At 47.4% G+C, this 19,830-nt stretch overlaps 3 protein-coding genes across 5 annotated transcripts; 2 read left to right on the forward strand and 1 right to left on the reverse strand.

The window, feature by feature from the left end:
- Positions 1-2,300: 2,300 nt before the first annotated feature.
- On the forward strand, positions 2,301-10,361 carry TBC1D10B (TBC1 domain family member 10B). The gene is made up of 9 exons (XM_051999339.1): positions 2,301-4,109; positions 5,227-5,326; positions 5,777-5,884; positions 6,057-6,163; positions 6,965-7,079; positions 7,296-7,361; positions 7,477-7,666; positions 8,260-8,414; positions 8,528-10,361. Exons 1-9 carry the CDS (start codon positions 2,866-2,868, stop codon positions 9,134-9,136), a joined length of 2,694 nt encoding a protein of 897 aa, XP_051855299.1. The 5' UTR covers positions 2,301-2,865; the 3' UTR covers positions 9,137-10,361.
- Positions 10,362-10,454: 93 nt separating this feature from the next.
- Positions 10,455-11,692, reverse strand: LOC127563134 (sesquipedalian-1-like). Its single transcript, XM_051999401.1, has 2 exons — positions 11,571-11,692; positions 10,455-11,189 (listed from the first exon to the last, which is right to left on the reverse strand). The coding sequence occupies exon 2, from the start codon at positions 11,176-11,178 to the stop codon at positions 10,600-10,602; it is 579 nt and encodes a 192-aa protein (XP_051855361.1). The 5' UTR covers positions 11,179-11,189; positions 11,571-11,692; the 3' UTR covers positions 10,455-10,599.
- A 546-nt stretch (positions 11,693-12,238) lies between these two features.
- CD2BP2 (CD2 cytoplasmic tail binding protein 2) lies at positions 12,239-16,433 on the forward strand. Of its 3 annotated transcripts, none has more exons than XM_051999371.1 (7): positions 12,239-12,338; positions 12,985-13,128; positions 13,371-13,506; positions 13,751-13,908; positions 14,059-14,479; positions 14,802-14,908; positions 15,026-16,433. In XM_051999371.1, exons 2-7 carry the CDS (start codon positions 13,057-13,059, stop codon positions 15,134-15,136), a joined length of 1,005 nt encoding a protein of 334 aa, XP_051855331.1. In that variant the 5' UTR covers positions 12,239-12,338; positions 12,985-13,056; the 3' UTR covers positions 15,137-16,433. The 3 variants fall into 3 exon arrangements, with proteins under 3 accessions (XP_051855331.1, XP_051855322.1, XP_051855339.1); XM_051999362.1 differs by having other exon boundaries at positions 12,241-12,338; positions 12,889-13,128; XM_051999379.1 differs by having other exon boundaries at positions 12,245-12,338; positions 13,018-13,128.
- The last annotated feature ends 3,397 nt before the right edge of the window (positions 16,434-19,830 follow it).

Genomic DNA, 19,830 nt, shown 5'->3' on the forward strand with positions numbered 1-19,830 from the left:
CAGGACAAATCACTTCACCTCTCTGAACTTCAGTTTCCTCATATAGGGATAATAATAGTATCTATCTCTCAGGGTGATTTTTGAGGAACAAATGGGAAGACATTTGTAAAGCAATTGACACATGGTAGGTGATTAATCAATGCTTAATCCCTTCCTTTTCTTCAGGAAATTGTGAATAGTTAAGCTAGGAAAGGAAGTTAGGCCTAGAAGGGCCTTGAGTAATGGGCTAGTTCAGACTTGATCCTATGGGTCATAGGGATTTTTTGAAAGTTTGTGAGCAAGAGAATGGTCAAAGCTGTTCTGATAAATAATTTGAAAAAGTTGTTCTCTCTTAGGTAGGGAAAAGGAGACCTGAAAGCAAGGATATAGTGACCCCACCCGCACCCCCAAGAAAGAAAATCAGGCACTGTGTGGCCAACAACCAAAAGGATGAATGGCTAATGAAAGAGAACATATTAGGTTTAGGGGGATGACACAACCTGAGAACATGAATAGGGCCCAGAAGATTAGGGGACCCTAAAAAGCTTGTCTCTTCTGCAAGAACTTGCCATTCTGGGGAATGCTCCTTGCCTCTGAGAATGCCCCTCCCCCAGTATCACGCCAGAGCCTCTAAGACATTTTCCTTTCTGGGCACTGGGGACAGTCCACCTGTTGTCTCTGATGGGAGGGGGGAAGGAGCTACCTAAACTTAGCACCAGCTGCCCCCCCGTTGGCCTCCTAACTAACCCTCCCCTCCCATCCTATCCCCTGACCCCAGGGCCCCACTGCTGAAGAACCTTATATGGTCAAGTGGGACCCAGTGAAATGGGGAGAGGGTACTTAGACCATGGGTGGGGAAAGTAAAGATAAATTATTCCTGGGGTCTATAGTTCTGTCTTTATGGTATCTAAAAAGCAGGGCTCCAGGCTTTTGGGAGAATGGAGACTCAGAGAGAAATCAAAGGAACATTGAATTTTCCAGGTTGGACATGAGTTCCAGAAAAAAAGGAACTCATCTCAGGGAGAGATTAGGGGGAACTGCAAGGAAAGGTGAGGAGATTGAAAAGATAGGGAATTGAATGCTTGAATTCTGGATAGAGAATAGAATTCCCCCAGACCCCCCAAATCGTGCCAATTAAGGAAACTTTGGAGTTATAGGTGCGAAAGGAGTCCCAGAGTGTTTATGGAGGAACTCTAGGAGGACTTGAAATCTAGGGGCACTTGATGCACTGGGTCCTGGATAAAAAAAATGAGATACTTTAGAGAAAGATCAAGGAATTGAGGTACTCTGGAGGATCTCAGAATGGGATTTGAGAGTTGGGATATCTGATGTCTGAATTATGGGTAGAATGGGATTACTTGGAGAAAAAAGTTTAAGGGGTTCAGGAAAGTTGGATGGGAATGGCATCGTAAGAAATGCTGAGTGAACTGGAAAGTTGATTGCCTTGGATAAGTGGAATTTAGGTGGAGAAGGATATCCCAGACAGAGTGATTAGGGAGAAGGGCCTAGGGGGAGGTGAGGAAACATCAAATCAACACAAAGATCATTTATTAAGCACCTACTATATGCCTGGAACTGTGCTAAGCAGGACAGACGGACTTGGATTTCTAGAGGGGAAATGTTCTGGGACCAGAGAGTCATTCATTCATAGGACATGTTTGAAGCTCCCACTGTGTGCAGAGCATTTCGAGGGGATAAAGGGCGCAGAGGGAGGCAGGGATGGGGGAAGGAAGGGAGGAGGGGAAAAGGAGGTGCTGAGACGTTCTCCTGAGCTGTCCCCGACTGTCACCCGCCATCCGCTCTCGCCTCACGCCACCTGCCACGGACTGTCACTGCCTGTCCCCTTCGCCACCACTCCCGCTGGCAGCCGCGGGACCTTCTTGAAAAATCCATTGGTTGTCACAGTTGTCAGTTTCTCTCCTCTGCCCCTGGTTTCAGAAGACGCATCCATTGGCTGAAAAAGGAAAATCCCTCCTACACTTAGCCCGCCCACTAGCGGTCATTCTCTTCTCTGCTTCTCTGGAGGACCTCATATCTTTAAAGCTTTCTATTGATTATACTTGCCATCAGTCACCGCCCACATATGACATCACATCTGTCAATTTTGATCCCACTATTCCTTTCTCATTGGTTCACCCGACTCCTTTGCTTCCTAATAGCTCGAAAACTCTGGCACCTACCTTTTCCCCTTCAAACTCCACCCCTTCCTTTATCCTTCCGCGGTCAAACTCTCGCTAACTTTTTTTATTGGCCAACCTTTGCCAACACCCTTTTTTTTTAATTGGCTACTTTTTTCAACCCACCTTCTTCCGCTTTGTCTCACATTTTGGTTGGTTTCTAAAGCTTTTGCTTCACAGCATCCTGTTCCTCTTCCCCGGGATCCCACCTACTTTCCCCTGATTGGTAGAAGTAACACGCTCCGTCTCCAATTGATTGGTTAGGATCCCCTTGAAGGCAGACTAGGGAAGGTGAGATGGGCGGGATTACACTTCACGCAGGCGCTAGTAGTTTGACTGGAGCACTAGTGGGGGGGGGGGGGAGCGCTCCGCCCAGCTAACGATATTGTGCGCAGGCGTGAAGACGGTCGCCAGCCTAAAGGGGGGAGAGAGTTAGCGCGCGAGCAAGGGTGAGAGGGCGCGAGCCGGACCCCAGCGAGGCGCCAGCCCTGTGTGGCCCCCTCCTCCCCCTCCCCTCCCTCCCTCCCCCTCCCTCTCACTCCTGCTCGGGCGCCCGCCATCTGGCTAGGCCGCGCCCTTCACCCTCTGCCCCCTCCCTCCCTCCCTCCCTCCCTCTCTCTTTCCCTCCCGGTGGGTGGGGTGGCTCCTCCCCCAGGCCCAGCCTCCGGGGAGGGGGATGTGAGGAGCACCTCGGAGCGGGGCCGTCACCATGGAGACAGGCCCGGCGCCCTTGGTGGCCCCCCCACGCCGCCATGGCGCCTCAGTGGCCCCCTCCCCACCACCTCGGGGCTCCCGGGCTGGGCCTGTGCTGGTGGTGGCACCGGGGCCCCCAGTGACCACAGCCACCTCCTCTCCAGTCACTCTGGTGGCCCCCGGGGAGGCCCGCCCGGCCTGGGTGTCTGGCAGCTCCAGGCCCCCGCCTGGCATCCCCGGGAGCCGGCCGCCGCCTCCTGTAGCCCCTGCAGGGTCACCGGGGCCGGCTGGTGGCACAGGGACCGGTGGCAGCACGGTGGTGGTGCTGACTTTGGAAGCTGTGGCTGCAGCTTCGGCCTTGGGGCCGGATCCTGACCCCAAACCCACCAGGGAGATGAGGACAGACAGCCCCAGCACCACTGGAATCCCAAGGACAGAGCCTGGGCCGGGGTTAGCCTCTGAACCTCATGGCAGGCCTGTGGCCCCAGGAATGGTGATAGCAGGAGGAACAGCATTGCCCATCAGTGCTGTAACCCCCGAGATGGGGACGGAGGCAGCAACAGCAACCTCAGCACACTCGCAGACAGCCCTTGGAGGTGACTCCCTGGTCCCCAGCTCAATGAGAGTGACTACATCGGAACTGATGGCAGCATCGAGACTGGACCAGGACACTGGATTAGCTGACTCGGCCCTCTTAGGAGCATCTGTGTCCATGACAGCAAAGGATACAACTCCTGTGCCTGTTGTAGCAACTTCTGGTGCAATGACAGCCAAACCGCCTGTTGCACCCAAACCAGGAATGGTGGTAGCTTCAGGAACAACTGGACCAGCTACTATTGTAACAGCAGGAGTGATAACAGATGGGCTAGCTGCTACAGGGACAGTGGCAACAGGTGAAACAGTTGCAGCAGTGGCAATGGCAGGCCCAGATGTCGAGGTGCCACTGGGGACAGGAACAGAGTCTCTTGCAGTCTGTGAGACTCCAGTCGCCATGGTAACTGTGACCCCAGCCCCTGAGCCAGCTGAAGGTTCCCAGGACCTGGGATCCATGTCTAGCTTAGGTCCTGGAATTCAAGGACCTCGGGGACAGGCCCCAGACAGCCTGAGCTACCTGGACTCTGTGAGCCTCATGTCAGGGACCTTGGAGTCCTTGGCAGATGATGTGAGCTCCATGGGCTCAGACTCGGAAATCAACGGGCTTGCCCTTCGCAAGACAGACAAATATGGATTCTTGGGGGGCAGCCAGTACTCTGGAAGCCTGTGAGTACTGGGGACTCCATGGGAGTATGGTATGGGGAGAAAGGGCCCTTCAGAAGAGGTGACATTTATAAATCCTGTCCTTTCCATAGTTCCTTCTATTTGGAATTCAGTCTTAGACAGTATTAAGGGTTGTTTTGAATTAAACTTCAAAAGGAAGTTTAGTTCAATTAGACTGACTATTGATCAGTAGTGTGTGGTAAAGCATGGTAGGGTAGAAAGTACTGGGTCTCTAAATTGGATCATCTGAATTCTAGTTTCATTTCTGCTCCTAACTTGACAAGGCATTCAGTAGTCTTTGGGTTTTGTCTCATCTGTAAAAAGAGGGATTGGATTAGGTTTCTAAGGCCTTTTCCAGTTCTGATAGTCTATGATTCTCTAATATTTAAATCTGGCCACAGTAGGGAACCAGTTCTTATTGGTCCAAGGGTTAAATAGCCAATTAAGTCTAGTATTTAGAAGTTTAGTTGTATTACAAACTGTGATGGAGATTATTTCTATTCAGGCAAGGAAGTCACAATCCCTTTAGTGTAATTTAGGTGATCAGGGATTCCTGATTTTAACCTGAAGGGTGGGGCCAGGGTATATGGAACCAATTCCATGTTCTTTACTTCCTTCCTGTCTTGAAGTGGGATGTCATAAGAAGTATAAAGGGATGGAATGTGATTTAGGAGAAGGGGAACGTTGAATGAAACTTTTGAGTGAGGAGCAGGGACTTCTAGGTTTTCACAGGAGAAAGGGCTAAGAGTGCCTCTCCATTTCCTCATCTCTCCAGGCCCTGCCCTTTTTCCTAGTTCCCTTGCCTCCTATGGCCTGAGTCACTCCCTCCCAAGGTGTGGGGTGTGACTGCTATGACTCCTTCCTTCCCTCTATCTGGATCCTGGTCATCCTTGTTCCCTTCCTACCACATAATGGAATGACCCCTGATGTCTCCATTCCCCTGGGCTAGGTCATCGTGGATATAATGGTCTAACACCTAAAGATTAGGGTTTAAAAATGGGAAGTTGTGGAATCTGAGGAGATATGAAAGGGAGAAGTTTGAGGATTTACTGAAGAAAGGAAGAAAGGAAACTTATGGTTGGTGTGACATCAGCTGAACTCCTTTTCCTTTCTCCCCCAGGGAAAGTTCTGTCCCTGTTGATGTGGCCCGTCAGCGGGAGCTAAAATGGCTGGACATGTTCAGTAACTGGGATAAGTGGTTATCTCGTCGATTTCAGAAGGTACTTTAAATGGGGAGAGCAAGGTCAAAGTTTGATACACCCTTCACCTGTGCAGGCCTGCAACCTTCCTATTCCTTCCTGTTTCTTTGCCCTTAAACCTTTCTAGTAATAAGGAGGGTGGGAGAAAGTAAAAAACATCTAGAAATCTTTGAGGGAAAATTATGTACAGGAATAGGATTAGCCTAGCAGATTGGATAATATATTGTGCTGTGCGTTGAGGGAATGAAAATGACATATCTTAAATATATAAACCTAAGGCACAAGTGCTTTTATTTTATCTGACATTGGGATAATCTGAGGGCCAGCCCTACTGAGAGCTGGAAACTAGATTTTTTGATGAGTCCTGAGGGGATGATCAGTCTGATGATGGAGTATCTGGGTTTATTTAGGTTGAATAAAAATCTGTTCTCATGTATGTCATCTTTCCCACCCATGTTTCCTTTCTGCCAGGTGAAGCTTCGATGCCGGAAGGGCATCCCCTCATCTCTTAGAGCCAAAGCCTGGCAGTTCCTGTCCAACAGCAAGGAACTCCTAGATCAGAACCCTGGTAAATTTGAGGTATGGATGGCAGCTAGGTGTCAGGAGAATATTTATTTTGGAATGTTCTGATCAAGTCAAGACTCTACTACTACCAAGGGTTGGAAGAAAAATCTAGAGAGCTTTCCCTTGAATGTGGGTTGGGTGGGTGGGATTGCTGCATAGAGATATAACATCTCCCATTTCATTGAAGGAGCTGGAGCGGGCCCCTGGAGACCCTAAATGGCTGGATGTCATTGAGAAGGACTTGCATCGACAATTCCCCTTTCATGAAATGTTTGCTGCCCGAGGGGGTCATGGGTAAGATTTAGGGGTGGATGACAGTGTACAGTCAAAAAAGATCTTGGACAGAGTTCATTCAGCAAAAATTGTGACACAGCTCAAGAGCTCTTTTGTTCAGTGTTATGCAGAATGCAAAGATGGAAAATATGATTGGTTTCTGCACATAGTCTAGTATGGAGGAAAGACAAATACATTAAATATTAGAGTGATTAAGTGCTACAAGAAAGATACAGACTGCTGAAGAACTTCTGGCTAGAAAATTAAGAAAAAAATCTTGGAAGAGCATTTAAGTTGAGCGCCAAAATATAGGCAGAATTCTGATTGGTAGAGAAGAGGGAAGGCATTCCCTGTAGTAGGGAATTGGTTACTTTTATAAATTTATAAATTCCTTTCATCTGTAGTAGGAACAATGCAAACCAAAGAGCAGAAAGGAAAAAACTAGACGTTTTGATATGTTGTACATAGTTTAGTTTGGTTGAAGTATCTGAAGGAGGGGGAAACATATGAAGTTGGAAGATAAGTTGTGGCTTGAGAACCAGACAGAGGAATTTGGACTTTTATTTTGTGAGCAGTGGGAAGAAGTCATTGAAGGTTTTTGAGTAGGTGGGTGGGTGGGAATGACACAATTATAGCTATATGTTAGAAGATTAATCTGATAGCTGTGGATGTGTGGCACAGATTTGAGCTGAGAAGAAGGGCTAGAGTGGCACGTGCTATAGGCAATTTCTTAGGAGGTTTGGGGCAGTCTGAACAGATGTCCTCCAGAACCATTGGATTCCAGTTACCATGGTAACCTTCTTCCCTTTCCCATGCCTGCAGGCAGCAAGACCTCTATCGAATCTTGAAGGCCTACACCATCTATCGGCCTGATGAGGGTTACTGCCAAGCCCAGGCCCCTGTGGCAGCTGTGCTGCTTATGCATATGCCTGCTGAGGTCAGAGAGCAGGGATAAGGGATCTAGGGTTGGACAATGGGGGGAGCTGCAGTCTCCTGCAATACTTTGCTTGGGTTCAGAGAGCTGACTGGACCTCTCCAGAAACCCTGGGTGGAAAGAATGGGAGTGACCACAGGGCTCTCAGTCAAGTGGGAATGGGGAGTGTTTAACTGTGCTCTTCATTACTCACACATTCATTCCTGTTTTCCTTTGCAGCAAGCCTTTTGGTGCTTGGTACAGATTTGTGACAAATACCTTCCTGGCTACTACAGTGCTGGGCTGGTAAGTGACACTTTGGCTTCAGAAAGGGTGTGGAGGTAAGGCCAGCTGGAAGGGAGAAGCGAGGGGAGAGGAGGTTAGAGGGATGTTCACTTTGCTGTTTCTGCTCACTACTTAGGAGGCCATCCAGCTGGATGGGGAGATCTTCTTTGCGCTTCTTCGGAGAGCTTCCCCTCTAGCTCACCGACACCTTCGGCGCCAGCGCATTGATCCTGTACTTTACATGACTGAGTGGTTCATGTGTATCTTTGCTCGTACTCTGCCTTGGGCCTCAGTTCTCCGGGTCTGGGACATGTTCTTCTGTGAAGGTAGCACTTTTAGCCCTGTAGTTCTCACTCAAGTTTCCTTTTTGGGACTTCTGTCTTATTACTGTTCCATCTGCTCCTGTCAGAAAGCAAAACCTTGTCACAGAGGAGCCAGCTACTTACTGTTGTGCACTGAATCCTTTTATCAAAGGGGTTTCAAGAGGTTTCTAATCTCATCATAGCAACCAAGAGAGGGTGAACCTTGAGAGTAGGTACACCTCCATATTGAATAGGTTTCTCTTAGTTTCCTCTTCCTGTTAGTTGGCTGATATTGGTATCACTTCCTTCATAATCTTGATCACTTGATAGATGCCCTTGGCCTAGCTACCACTGAGAGAACTACAGACTGTCCTTGGGTTAAGTTGAACAGTTCCCTTCAGAGCACAATGGTTTCCATTGCTAACAAAGCCATCATCTTCCTGATGACCCAGGACACAAATCCTCAAGCAAAATTCATCATTATTTGGTGAGGGTGGGAAAGGGAGGGTATCACCTAGGCCTTGCTATTTTAAAAGGAGTAAGAGCTTTTGAATCAGCTAGGTCTTCACCAGCCTCCTCTATCCTCTCCTGACATCCAACACCTAATCTTCCCTCAGGAGTCAAGATCATCTTCAGGGTGGCTCTGGTGCTTCTTCGGCATACGCTGGGCTCTGTAGAGAAGCTTCGATCCTGCCAGGGAATGTATGAGACCATGGAGCAACTGAGGAACTTACCTCAGCAGTGCATGCAGGAAGAATTCCTCGTGCATGAGGTGGGCATCTTTTGCTCTGTCTTTCCCAGCCTTTCTCTGTTTCCTGGAGTCAGCTGCCTGAGTCTACTCTTCCTGAGACTCTTGTGTCTCATGTCCCACTCTTCTTCTTTTAGGTAACAAACCTCCCTGTGACAGAAGCCCTGATAGAGCGTGAAAATGCAGCTCAGCTAAAGAAGTGGAGAGAGACCCGGGGGGAGCTGCAGTACCGACCATCCAGGAGACTCCATGGCTCGAGGGCAATCCACGAGGAGCGAAGACGACAACAGCCCCCCCTTGGCCCATCATCTAGCCTCCTCAGCCTTCCAGGCCTCAAAAGTCGTGCCTCTAGGGGTGGGGCTTCTTCCTCCCCACCACCTCCTGTTCGAAGAGCCAGTGCTGGCCCTGCCCCAGGCCCTGTGGTCACAGCTGAAGGGCTTCATCCCTCTCTGCCCTCACCAACTGGAAACAGCACACCTCTGGGACCGATAAAGGAGAGCAAGCGACAAGAGAAGGAGAGGCAGAAGCAGGAGAAGGAGCTTCAGAAGCAGGAGAAGGAGAGACAGAAACAGGAGAAGGAGAGACAGAAACAGGAAAAGGAAAGGGAAAAAGAGCGGCAGAAACAAGAGAAGAAGGCTCAAGGACGAAAGATGTCCCTTCGACGGAAGGCTGATGGTTCTCCACCCCCACAAGATGGAGGAGATGGGAACTCAGCAGCCGGGGCACGACAGGACGCTTACTTCTAACCTTCTCTCCCTTCCATGCTGGGGCTGGTAGGGGTACTGGCTTCCCTTCACCGAGATGAACTTCATTACCTGCCCTCTTCACTCCCTTGACCTTTCAGACCCAGGGAGCCAGCCATAAGTCTCCTTTCATTCTACTTGGTCAGTGATATTCTCTCCTAGAGAAGGCTGTATTTCTCTCCATCTTGCTATAAGCGGCCACATCTCAACAGGAGCAGAAGGAGCTAGTGCTGTTTTCCCAGATCTCTCGGCGGGCCTTGTTCCATGAACTGGAGCTGGCCCGATATTTTCCTCAGCTGTTGCTGGAACCTTTCCCCAAGCCAGCCCTTTCTAGTGGGCTTGAAACCCCAAATATTAGCAGCATTTCATGAGACAATGTGGAGTGAGCCCCAAGTCCCTCTCCCCCTTTCCCTATTCTACTCAACCAGTGTTCTTCTTTTCCTGACTCCACAAGTTTCTCCTTTACCTAACTAAAGTTGTTCTTTCCCAGGAACAATTGATTTCTCCTTTCCCCCCTCTTGCTGAACTAACCTCTTCATACCTTCCAGCTTGAGTGGATTTTTGAAGATGGGCCTTGGCTGTTTTTAAATTTTCACTTTTGGTGGTTCAGCTTCCCACTTCCATAAGGAGAAAGCTGTGTGAGCCTCTCCTCTTCCCTTAAGCCTTAACCATCTCCCTACATCTCCCCTCTGTGCCAGACTAGGAAGCGGAGGGGCCTCTCTATATTATATATATATATGGATATATATATAATATATATATCTGATGTCTCTGCATTGTAATTATGTACACAGGACCCTGGGGGGTTCAATCTCTACTTCCTCTCTTGCTCTGTTCACTGGTTGGTTAATTTAAGGGGAGTTGACCTGCAGCAGGAAGGATCCCTCAGCTAGACTGCTTGCCTTTCAGTCCCATTTCTAGCTGCTTTTCCTCATGTACTCTTTTCCACTACATCTACCAGTCTCACACACCCGTCTCATCCTTCTCGGGCCCTTTCTAATTTTTTCCATGATCAAGTCTTTCCCATTCTCTCCCCCTCTTTTGTTCCTTGAACCTCTTGCTCCCCTTTGGGTTGGGCATCCTCTCTGTTCTCTAAGGGGGTGGGGGGGCCCTCATGTTTACATTCTCTTTCTGCCCCCTCACTTTCCCTATTGCATTGTCCCCCTTCCCCCACAACTGTACAGAGCTTTGTGGAACCAGGAAAGAACAAATCTACTGTCCTGCCCTATACTTGACTCTCGCTTGGTTATTTTTTTTTTTGGAGATTGGGACACAAGGATGGAATGGATGGGTGTACAATAGACACTGATCAGACAAGTGCTTAGCTTTGGGACTTTTATTGAAGTGTGTTTCCAGGCTGTGTGAACCCCCTTTTATTTTGTCCCAAAACAACTGTCAGTCCCAGATGTCCCTTAAGAGAACTCTAGACCTGCCATATCATCCTCTCCAGGATTCTGGTTCCTCCTTCACCCAAATTCTGTGAGGTCCACTTGCCTCCTGGCAGCCCTGGACCTGGCAAGTGCCTGAATCTCTTCCCCAAAGCGTTGGTGCAACTCCGGGAAGCCAGAGGGGGCTGGAGAGCAGGGGAGGCTCAGAACTATCTCTTCCTGCGGTGGGGACCGGGGCTCCACTCCAGCCTCTTGGCACACTCTTTGGTACTGCTCCTGTAAGGGCTGCAGGAGCTCCCACAGCTGGCTCCATCCTGCCCAAACCAAGGCTTGAAGCCAATTATCGAAATCCTTCTTGGTCTCCGCTGCCAGTTTGTAGCACCTACCACCTTCTGCGGAGGCCAGGATGGTAAAAGCATAGAGCCCACTGGTACTGGCTCGGGGCTCCACCCGGCAGTTGTCCAACAAGATGAGGCCCAGGGGGCTCCGATCCCCTTGGTGCTCCAGATAATAGAGGAGATTTCCACGGAGGATAAACCAGCGGCGTTGGTAGCTGGGATTGCGGGTCCCCTTCTTCAGCAAAATTCCTTCCTGATCTGGGGCCCGGCCCCCCGTTCCCCGAAAGTAGCTGAGCACAGGTTTTCGGTGCAGTTTCATGGTAGCTAAACCTGAGAAGGGACCATGGGTTCAAGGAAGGTATGGGGGGGGGGAAGGAATCATGGGGTTGGTGAAGCAGGGATACAGATTTGAGTGCCCGCTGTCTGCGGTACTGCCCGGGGTACTCTGGGGAAAAAGGCTGTCCCTGCCTTCATGGAAATATATCCTAATTACACGACAGATTAGTTTTAACGTCCTAGTAACTCTCTGAAGGTCCTGACTTGTTTTTGGTACCCCCAGTGCTTGAGGTGTGAGGGAACAAAGTAGTCAGCGGAAAACCGAGCCCTGGCAGGGTACTTCGGCGGGGAGCACTGGGCAACTGAAGCTCCAGCGTTATGGGATGCAGCTGCAAAGGAAGCCGGTGCGACCTGGCCTAGGACGTCTGGGCCTACCTGAGAGCAGGGGGCTGGAGGGTCCCTCCAGGCTGGGACGGTGGGAACAGGTGCAGGGGCGGGGCGGTCGTTTCCCTATCTCTTGGTGGTTCACACCCCACCCCAGAAACCAGGAAATCCTCCCGGGGACCGGCCCCAGGCCAGGCCGAAGTACAAAAAGAGACTTCCTCCTGGGTCCTAGAGGGCGCTAGATTTTCAGGGGAAACTGGAGGTGGTTGAAGAATTAATGAGATTTCCCCTAGGTTTTCCTTAAAGTGACAAAGTTGAAAAATGTTCCTTTCCTCACAATAAAGCTGGAAAGGGAGAGAGGCTGGTGGTTTTGCAAAAAGAAGAGCGGAACCCTGAGACCCCTTTACTTTCTGGTTCAACTTTAGGCAAGGGCAATGGGTTATGCCCTTTTCTCCCTGGCATTCCCATTTGTGCCCCATTCCTCTTTTTGTGTCCCTTCGCGGCACACAAGATTTCCGCCCTCAATCCTTCTCCGGCCCAATGTAGTTAGAAGGAAGAGAAGCTACTTCCGACCAGTTTGTCGCAACTTCCGCCCTCACTACAGTCTGTCCCTTCGCCTACGGAGAGTGATGTCAACCACATGGTTTCTAGGTGCTTATTTCCGCCCTCTTTCCCAACAGTCTTCCGAAGCGAGAGAAGTCACTTCCGGGTTTTCTGAGTCTCTTCCGGTTGGCTCCCTGGATGTAGCCTCGGCAATAGCGTTCTTTTTCTCCCCCGCCCCCTTCTCCCCTCTCCTCCTCTCCCCTCCCCGAGCCCCAGGTGAGGGCGCGCACGCGGAGTGAGCCCCGAATTCCGCGGGGTTCCATCGACTCCCTGCTCATTTACATATTAAGAGGAGGAAGAAGGGGCGGGGGCGCTTGTAAGGGATGGACTGGGAGTTGAGGCGGGTTTGGGGTAGAGCTGATTTGAGGAGTGGGGCTCCCTACAATGGGCTCCGAATCCTGGAAGGGCCCTCGGGTTGGAATTGGGGTGGCAGGGTCGCGAGTGTGCGCGGCCAAGGGGAATCGCTGGGTCGAGACCGCTGCCCTCTCACCCCAAATGTAAGGGGACTCCGGGGATAGAAGACATACATCTTCTGGGAAAGGATGCAAGTCCCCGATATTGGGGCAGGAACTCCCCGCTGAGCAGAGCAGTGGGACCTTACTGGCAGTCCATGGGCATCCTTTCCCCTCCCCCCATCTCCCAAGTCAAAGGAGCTCCAGTCCCGGCCCCCTTCCTCTCCCCACCCCCATCAAGAGTTATGGCAGCTTCCTGGGGACTCAGATGTGTGCTCTTACCTCCTTCTCTCCCTTTCCTTATTTGATCACAGAGAGTAACACTCCCCGGGTCTGAGGAATAGTGTCCTGGAAGTGGGAAAGTGGATTCTGAATTCCCAAACCCCATTAAGTCCATCACGCTGTTTTAGGGCTCCCTGACCCTGGGGCTCCTTTTTGGTCAGCTCCTGGGAAGGATCTGATCCTACCCTGCAAGTCCCACCATGCCCAAGCGGAGAGTGACCTTCCAGGATGTGGGAGTTGAAGAGGATGGAGAAGATCTCCCCAAAAAGAAGGTGAGGAGGTCAGAATGTGTGAATTTCCAGGACATAGAAGGGAGAGGATCTCTTCAAAAAGAAGGTGGGGGTCAGGCTGCTTGGGTTTCCAGGATGTGGAATAGAGAGGATCTCCCCAAAAAAAAGGTGGGGCAGGGTTAGAATGCCTTGAGTTCCCAAGTGAGTGGGTTGGAAGGGACTGAACTACACGGGACTAAATTGCATTTGGGTCCACTGCATCCAACCCTATTTTCTGCCTGTAGCTGGTGGATCCTGTGACAGGAGCAGGGGGACCTGGGAGCCGGTTTAAAGGCAAGCATTCTTTGGACAGTGATGAAGAAGATGAGGAAGAGGATGGTTCTAGCAAGTATGTCATCCTAGCTTCAGAAGATGTGGAAGGTGAGGCCATGGCACCTAAGGGCTCTATACTCTTCTCACATCCTTCTCAGTCTCAGGCTGGATTCTTGAAAGTTGAAGGTAGATTCTTCCCAGAGGATATTTTCAATAAACATTTATTAAGTTTTGGTCTGTGCCTAGTATTGTGCCAAGATGTGATGGGGGAAGGCTGGAGGATAATATGTTAAGTAGGATCTAAGCGTTGCTTCCCTTTTTCTCGCCCAATTCTGGGTATCTGTTTATCCAGGTCAGGAGGCAGCCACACTCCCAAGTGAGGGTGGTGTGCGTATCACACCCTTCAACTTGCAGGAAGAAATGGAAGAGGGCCACTTTGATTCAGATGGCAACTACTTTCTGCACCGGGATGCCCAGATTCGGGACAGCTGGCTGGACAACATAGACTGGGTTAGAGCCCCTAGGCCAGGAGACTTAGGTCCTGGCTGAGTGATATGCTTCATTTGTGAAATGAGTTAGAGACCAACAGAGAGACGGGGGTGCCTGGAGTGGGGACTGGGGCTAGGGAGCAGTATAATAACCTGTCCTATCCTATCTTAGGTGAAGATCCGGGAGCGCCCTCCAGGCCAGCCCCCTGCCTCAGATTCGGAGGAAGACAGTCCTGGCCAGACACCACTGGGCCCTCAAGCCCTCTTAGAGGGTCTCTTGGAGATGTTGTTGCCAGGGGAGACAGTTGCTGGGGCACTGAGGCGGCTAGGTGCCAGGAAGGGTGGTAATGGACCCCAGCGGCCAAATTCCCCACAACGATTAGACCGACTCTCAGGATTGGCTGACCAGATGGTTGCCCGGGGTAACCACGGAGTGTACCAGGAAACCAGGGAACGGCTAGCTGTGAGGCTGAAAGCGCTGGGGGGCCCCACACCCGGGCTTCCAGACACAGCTTCTCGTCCTGTTCTGGACATGTTTGCTGAAGAGGTTGGGGAGGGGGAGCTAGAGACTCCAACCCCAGCCCAAGGAGGAGGTGAGGGTTGAAGACTTTGGAATTGTAGATTCCTTTCAGGGAAATGGAGACTTGAAAGGTTATAGAATCTGACAAGATATCAGAGGATGTGGGAACCATGTGTGTGTGGGGGGGTGCGAGGCAGAGCTAAATGGAAAAAGTATGGGACCTGTGGATAGATGGGATTTGACTTTGTATGGGGAGGGCGATGAAATGTGATGGGAATTATAAGGGGAGACAGGGATAGATTATGTGTAGGGAGAAAACAGGTGGGGTAGAATGTACTTGGGCTCAGGGAACAGGGTAATGTACCTGAGAAGGCTTTCTCTGGTTGTCTTTCTAGAAGCAGCTGCCATGGGAGATGGCTTGGCTGATGTGATGTGGGAATACAAATGGGAAAACACAAATGATGCAGAACTCTATGGGCCCTTCACCAGTGCCCAGATGCAGGTAAGAATTCTCTCTCCATCCAGACCTTACCTACCTCTCCCCCTAATTTCTCTTCCCTGTATTAGAGATATTACCATCAATATCCCTACTTACCTCTCTTCTTTCCTTTCTCCCTAGACCTGGGCAGATGAAGGCTATTTTCCAGATGGTGTTTATTGTCGGAAGTTGGATCCCCCTGAAGGCCAATTCTACAACTCCAAACGTATAGATTTTGGTCTTTATTTCTGAACCTGTTTTTATTTTTTGGGTAGGGGAAGAGGGCTGGGGAAAGAATTTTCCAGGCTATGCCTTCAGGAGGAGGCCCTGGGTTTAGTCTGGGGATTCTGTGGACTTTAAATGGGGTGGGGAGGATGGCACCAGAGTTGGGGGGGCCATTTCCTGTCTCAATAAAAATCTCTAGTTGTGTAAAAGGGGTGTCCAATGTGGAGGGAAGGGAGTGGTTATAGTTGCACCAAGAGCCTGATTCCCCTTTGCTCTTCACCCTCGAGAGGTATTGCTGGCTCAAACTGTTCAGGATGGACTTCTGTTCCTAAATTACAACATCCTGGTCTGTTCCAGGCCTTCCTTCCCCTTTTCCCTTCTCACTTCCCTACTACCCCAGATCAGGCTTCCCATAAGATCGAAGGAATGATCCTTACAAAGGCTCTCCATTCAGAAAGATCCCTGAATTTCTATTCTGACTTTGCTACTGACCAGTGTGTGATCATGAGCATATATATATGACAACTTCCTCTTCTCTGGGTCTGTGTCCACATTGTGAACCTGGATTTAGTACCATGTTAAAGGATCCCATGAGAGTCCTGAGCTTAAGTCAGGATACTTGGGGTTTGAATCTTAAACTGTTGGCTATAGATCTGCCTAATTCTATCAAGTTTCTTCCTTGAGCCTCAGTTTTTTTTTTTAATCATAAAATGGGGATAATCATTACCTACCTCACAGGGTTGTTGTGGGGAATGCACTTTGTAAACCTTAAAGTGCTTGAGAAATGTGACTTATTGTAACACTTTAAGATGCTTTATCAAGGGAATTGGTTTTTTTTTTTGTTGTTGTTGTTTTTTTTTTCCATTTTCTAATTTGGGTCAGATATGGAAGATTGGGGCAGATGGAAGGGGAAAATGGGGAGGGAAGAACCTTAGGATATTGAATGTTAGATTGAAAGAGACTTCAGTGACCTAAATCAGTCCAGTTCCCTCCTTTTATAAATTTTTTTTAAAAAGCATGCGGAACAGGGAAAGGATTTGCCTGAGGGTAAAGTCCCTGGAAGAGTTGGACTTAATGCTTCCAGTCAGTCTACCTCATCCTCCTCCTCCCTTGGCCAGAAAATGGTGGTCCTCTTCTGATCTAAGGACCTCCTGCTTTCTGAAAATGGTGGGATGCAAACTCCTGCCTCCTCTTCATTTTCACCTCCAGCTGTAATAAAGCCTCAATTATATCGCCGGTCAGCTAGCCCAAAACTTCTTAAACCCCATATGGGGTAGTTTAACTGAATGTGGGAGTCATGAAATTATAATTTATTATCAGTAAACGTTTAATTTGTATGTCTATTTTATATAATTATATACCTGGGGTTTTATAAAAATTTTTGAGGGAAATGAATGAATTTCTCAAGTTATGAATGGAAAAAGTTTAAGAAGTCCTGAGCTAGCCCAGTAGGTTGTATTCAGTTCAGCTAACATGAAGTGAAGCAAGCAGTCTTTGCCTTAAAAGAGCTTACATTCTTCTGGGGGATACAACATTACACAAATAAATACACTTTCTATACAATGTAATTGGGGAGGATGAGGGAAGGCCTTGAAGTTGGTACCTGAGCTCAGGGTTCCAGAAGTTAGAAGTAAGCACGAGAATGTCCTAGGTGTGGAAGTGTAAGACGGATTATGTTTGGGGAATGGCAAATAGGAATAGTGAGTATGGAAGGTTAATTTGGGGCCAAAATGTTGGATAGAGGGGTTTGCTTTATCTAATAAAGAATAGAGAACCATTGTAGCATCGCAAACAGGAATGATGAACATAATCTATGATGTCTTTAGGAAGATTAATTTGATAGCTCTATGGTAGTAGAGGGGTGTTAATTGGTGAGGGGAGAGATCCAGAAGCAAGGAAACCAATTTAGAGGCTCTTTCTATAAAGGTGAAAGGGTATGAAAGCCTGAGCTAGAAATATGGATCAATGTGGAAAGCTGACAAAACCTTGACGTCAATTGAATGTTGGGGCAGAGAGTGAGTGGGAAGTGGTACAAGATGATTCCAAGATTGATAAGCTGGAAATGTTATCATCAACACTACTCTATTTACCCCTCCAAAAAAAGTTTCTGATCATCCCTGATGAGATACCTGAAATTTCACCATTGTTGATCCACTTTTTAAAGGACCTCTTTGCAGTATTTCCCCACATCCACCTCTCTATATAAAGTTGTTATAAGAGTTCTGCTCCCATTGGACTCCCATGGTCCTCTTCAGGAACTAAGGACAAAAACAACCTTTGTGAGTAGTAGTAGGAACAGCTCCACTGATGACCTAACTGGCATGCAATTGGGCAGTATAGCTGTTTTCCTTCTTTTCTTTTTTTTTATGTCTCATTTCTTATTTAACTGTAATTACTGATTAGGTGTTGCCTCAAACTGAAATCTGTTAAAGACTAACTTAAAAAGGCCAGAGTGTCTCACTCTATCCAGGGCCATCTCTAGTTATCCTGATTTATATCTTGCCGCTAGACTCGGATGGCTCTGGAGGAAAAAATGAAGCTGGTGATTTTGTGTAGCCCTCACTTAAAAATTCAGTTCATTTCATGTCATGGCATCTCCCTGATTTTATGATCATCTTCAAGAATGAAGGACAAACAACAATAAGGGCCTCAGGTTCAGACTTGGACTTAAACACAGTGTTCTGATGGGGAAAAAAATGAAGGTTTGGGCAGGGATAATGGTAAGAGTTGAGGAGGCATTGTTTTTATAATTGTTTATCAGGCAGGATGTATGAGGCTGTTAAAAACCTAGCTAGCCTTAGCTTTTCACAACTCCTTTGGAATTGTGCTTTCAGAGTTTTTGCTATTTTTTATAGCTGTATTTTCCCAACATTGAAACCTTCAGGTAACCAACAAGCCTACCCTATGCTAAGTATTAGAAATACAAAGATTTTAAAAAATGAGTTGGGGCAATTAGATGGCCCTGTGGATAAAGCACCAGCCCAGGAGTCAGGAGGACCCGAGTTTAAATTGGCCTCAGACATTTAACACCAGTTGTGAGACCTTGGGCAAATCACTTAACCCCAATGGCCTGCAAGAAAAGAAAAAAAAAAGCCTATCCTTGCTAAATTAACTTTAAAAAATGTTTTTAATGATGTCTTTTGTTTTCTCTAACACCATAATTTTTATGAAGTATCCTTTTCAGTAAGCTATGTTATATAACATTTTTTAAAAATAAGAAAGTAAAATTAATTTTTAAAATTTTATTATACTTTTTATTTACAAAATATATTCACGAGTAATTTTAATTTTTCAACGTTGACCTTTGCAAAACCTTCTGTTTCAAATTTTCCCCTCCCCCCAGATGGCAGGTAGTCCAATATGTGTTAAATATGTTAAATCCAATATATGTATACATATTATCTTGTGCACAAAAACAATCGTATCTAGAAAGAAAAAAAAAACTTGAGAAGAAAAACAAAAATGCAAGCAAACAACATAAAGAGTGAAAATGCTATGTTGTGGTCCACATTCAGTTCCCATAGTCCTCTCTCTGGGTGTAGTTGGCTCTCTTCATTACTGAACAATTGGAACCGGTTTGAATCAACTCATTGTGAAGACAGCCATATCCATCAGAATTGATCATCGTATAGTCTTGTTAATAATGATTTCCTGGTTCTGCTCGCTTCACTCAGCATCAATTCATGTAAGTCTTGCCAGGCCTCTCTGAAATCATCCTGTTGGTCATTTCTTACAGAACAATAATATTCTATAACATTCATATGCCACAATTTATTCACCCATTCTCCAATTTATGGACATTATATAACATTTTTTTAAAAGACAAAAGAGTATGTGTGGGGGAATTGGCATAACTAATCAGTACATATCAGAAAATACATGCATTACACTTTTCTGGACCTCCTACCTTTGCAAAAGTTTCTTTTGAAATTTCTTTTGAATCATGTTTGTTCTTTGTAATTTTGTAGTATATGCTTTTTGTGTGTGTGGCTCATCTTTCCAGTTAGTTATAGTCATGTGTGTCTTGGCTCTGCTTACTTCATTCTTCATCAGCTCATGTAGGTATTTGCATCCTATCACAATTCATAATTTCTTATAGCATAGTAATCCATTACATTCATATACCACAATTTGTTTAATCCTTTCTCAATAGGCATCTACTTTGTTTCCATTTCTTTGCTCTCACAAAAAAAACTATTATAAATAGTTAATCCAATTAAGTTCTTCAAGTATAAGCTAATAATAGAATCTCCGGGTTAAAGGGCATGGATATTTTAGTCACTTATTTGCATTATATCAAAATGCTTTTCAAAAATAGTAATGAATCATACACAGCAGGGAAGTTTACCTTCTAGGTTAAACTCTTACTTTGAGTCTGAGTGTCTTACACCTTCCCAGATTCTGAAATGACTTGCACCCTGGATTCAGAGATTGTCCTTTGGAACTGGATGGCTTAGTTTCTGCTCTTTTTCCCTTCACCTCTTACTCTTACACTACTTATAAGAAGTAGTTTTTAAGGATTTAACAAGGAAAAAGAACAGAAGTTAAGAAATAGTACACTAGAGCAAAGGCATTGGATATTACAAGAAAAAATCTGCCCAATCTCACACTGAGTAATTTATAAGGTATCCGTATCTAGTTTGTGCTCTCCTAAGATAGTGATTTTCTATCCTAGAAGACTCCCATTTAGGTTCTAGGAATTGAACTAATTGGTTCACACT

The sequence above is a fragment of the Antechinus flavipes genome, chromosome 1 (genome assembly GCF_016432865.1).
Source record: "Antechinus flavipes isolate AdamAnt ecotype Samford, QLD, Australia chromosome 1, AdamAnt_v2, whole genome shotgun sequence".
NCBI classification, from domain to species: domain Eukaryota; kingdom Metazoa; phylum Chordata; class Mammalia; order Dasyuromorphia; family Dasyuridae; genus Antechinus; species Antechinus flavipes.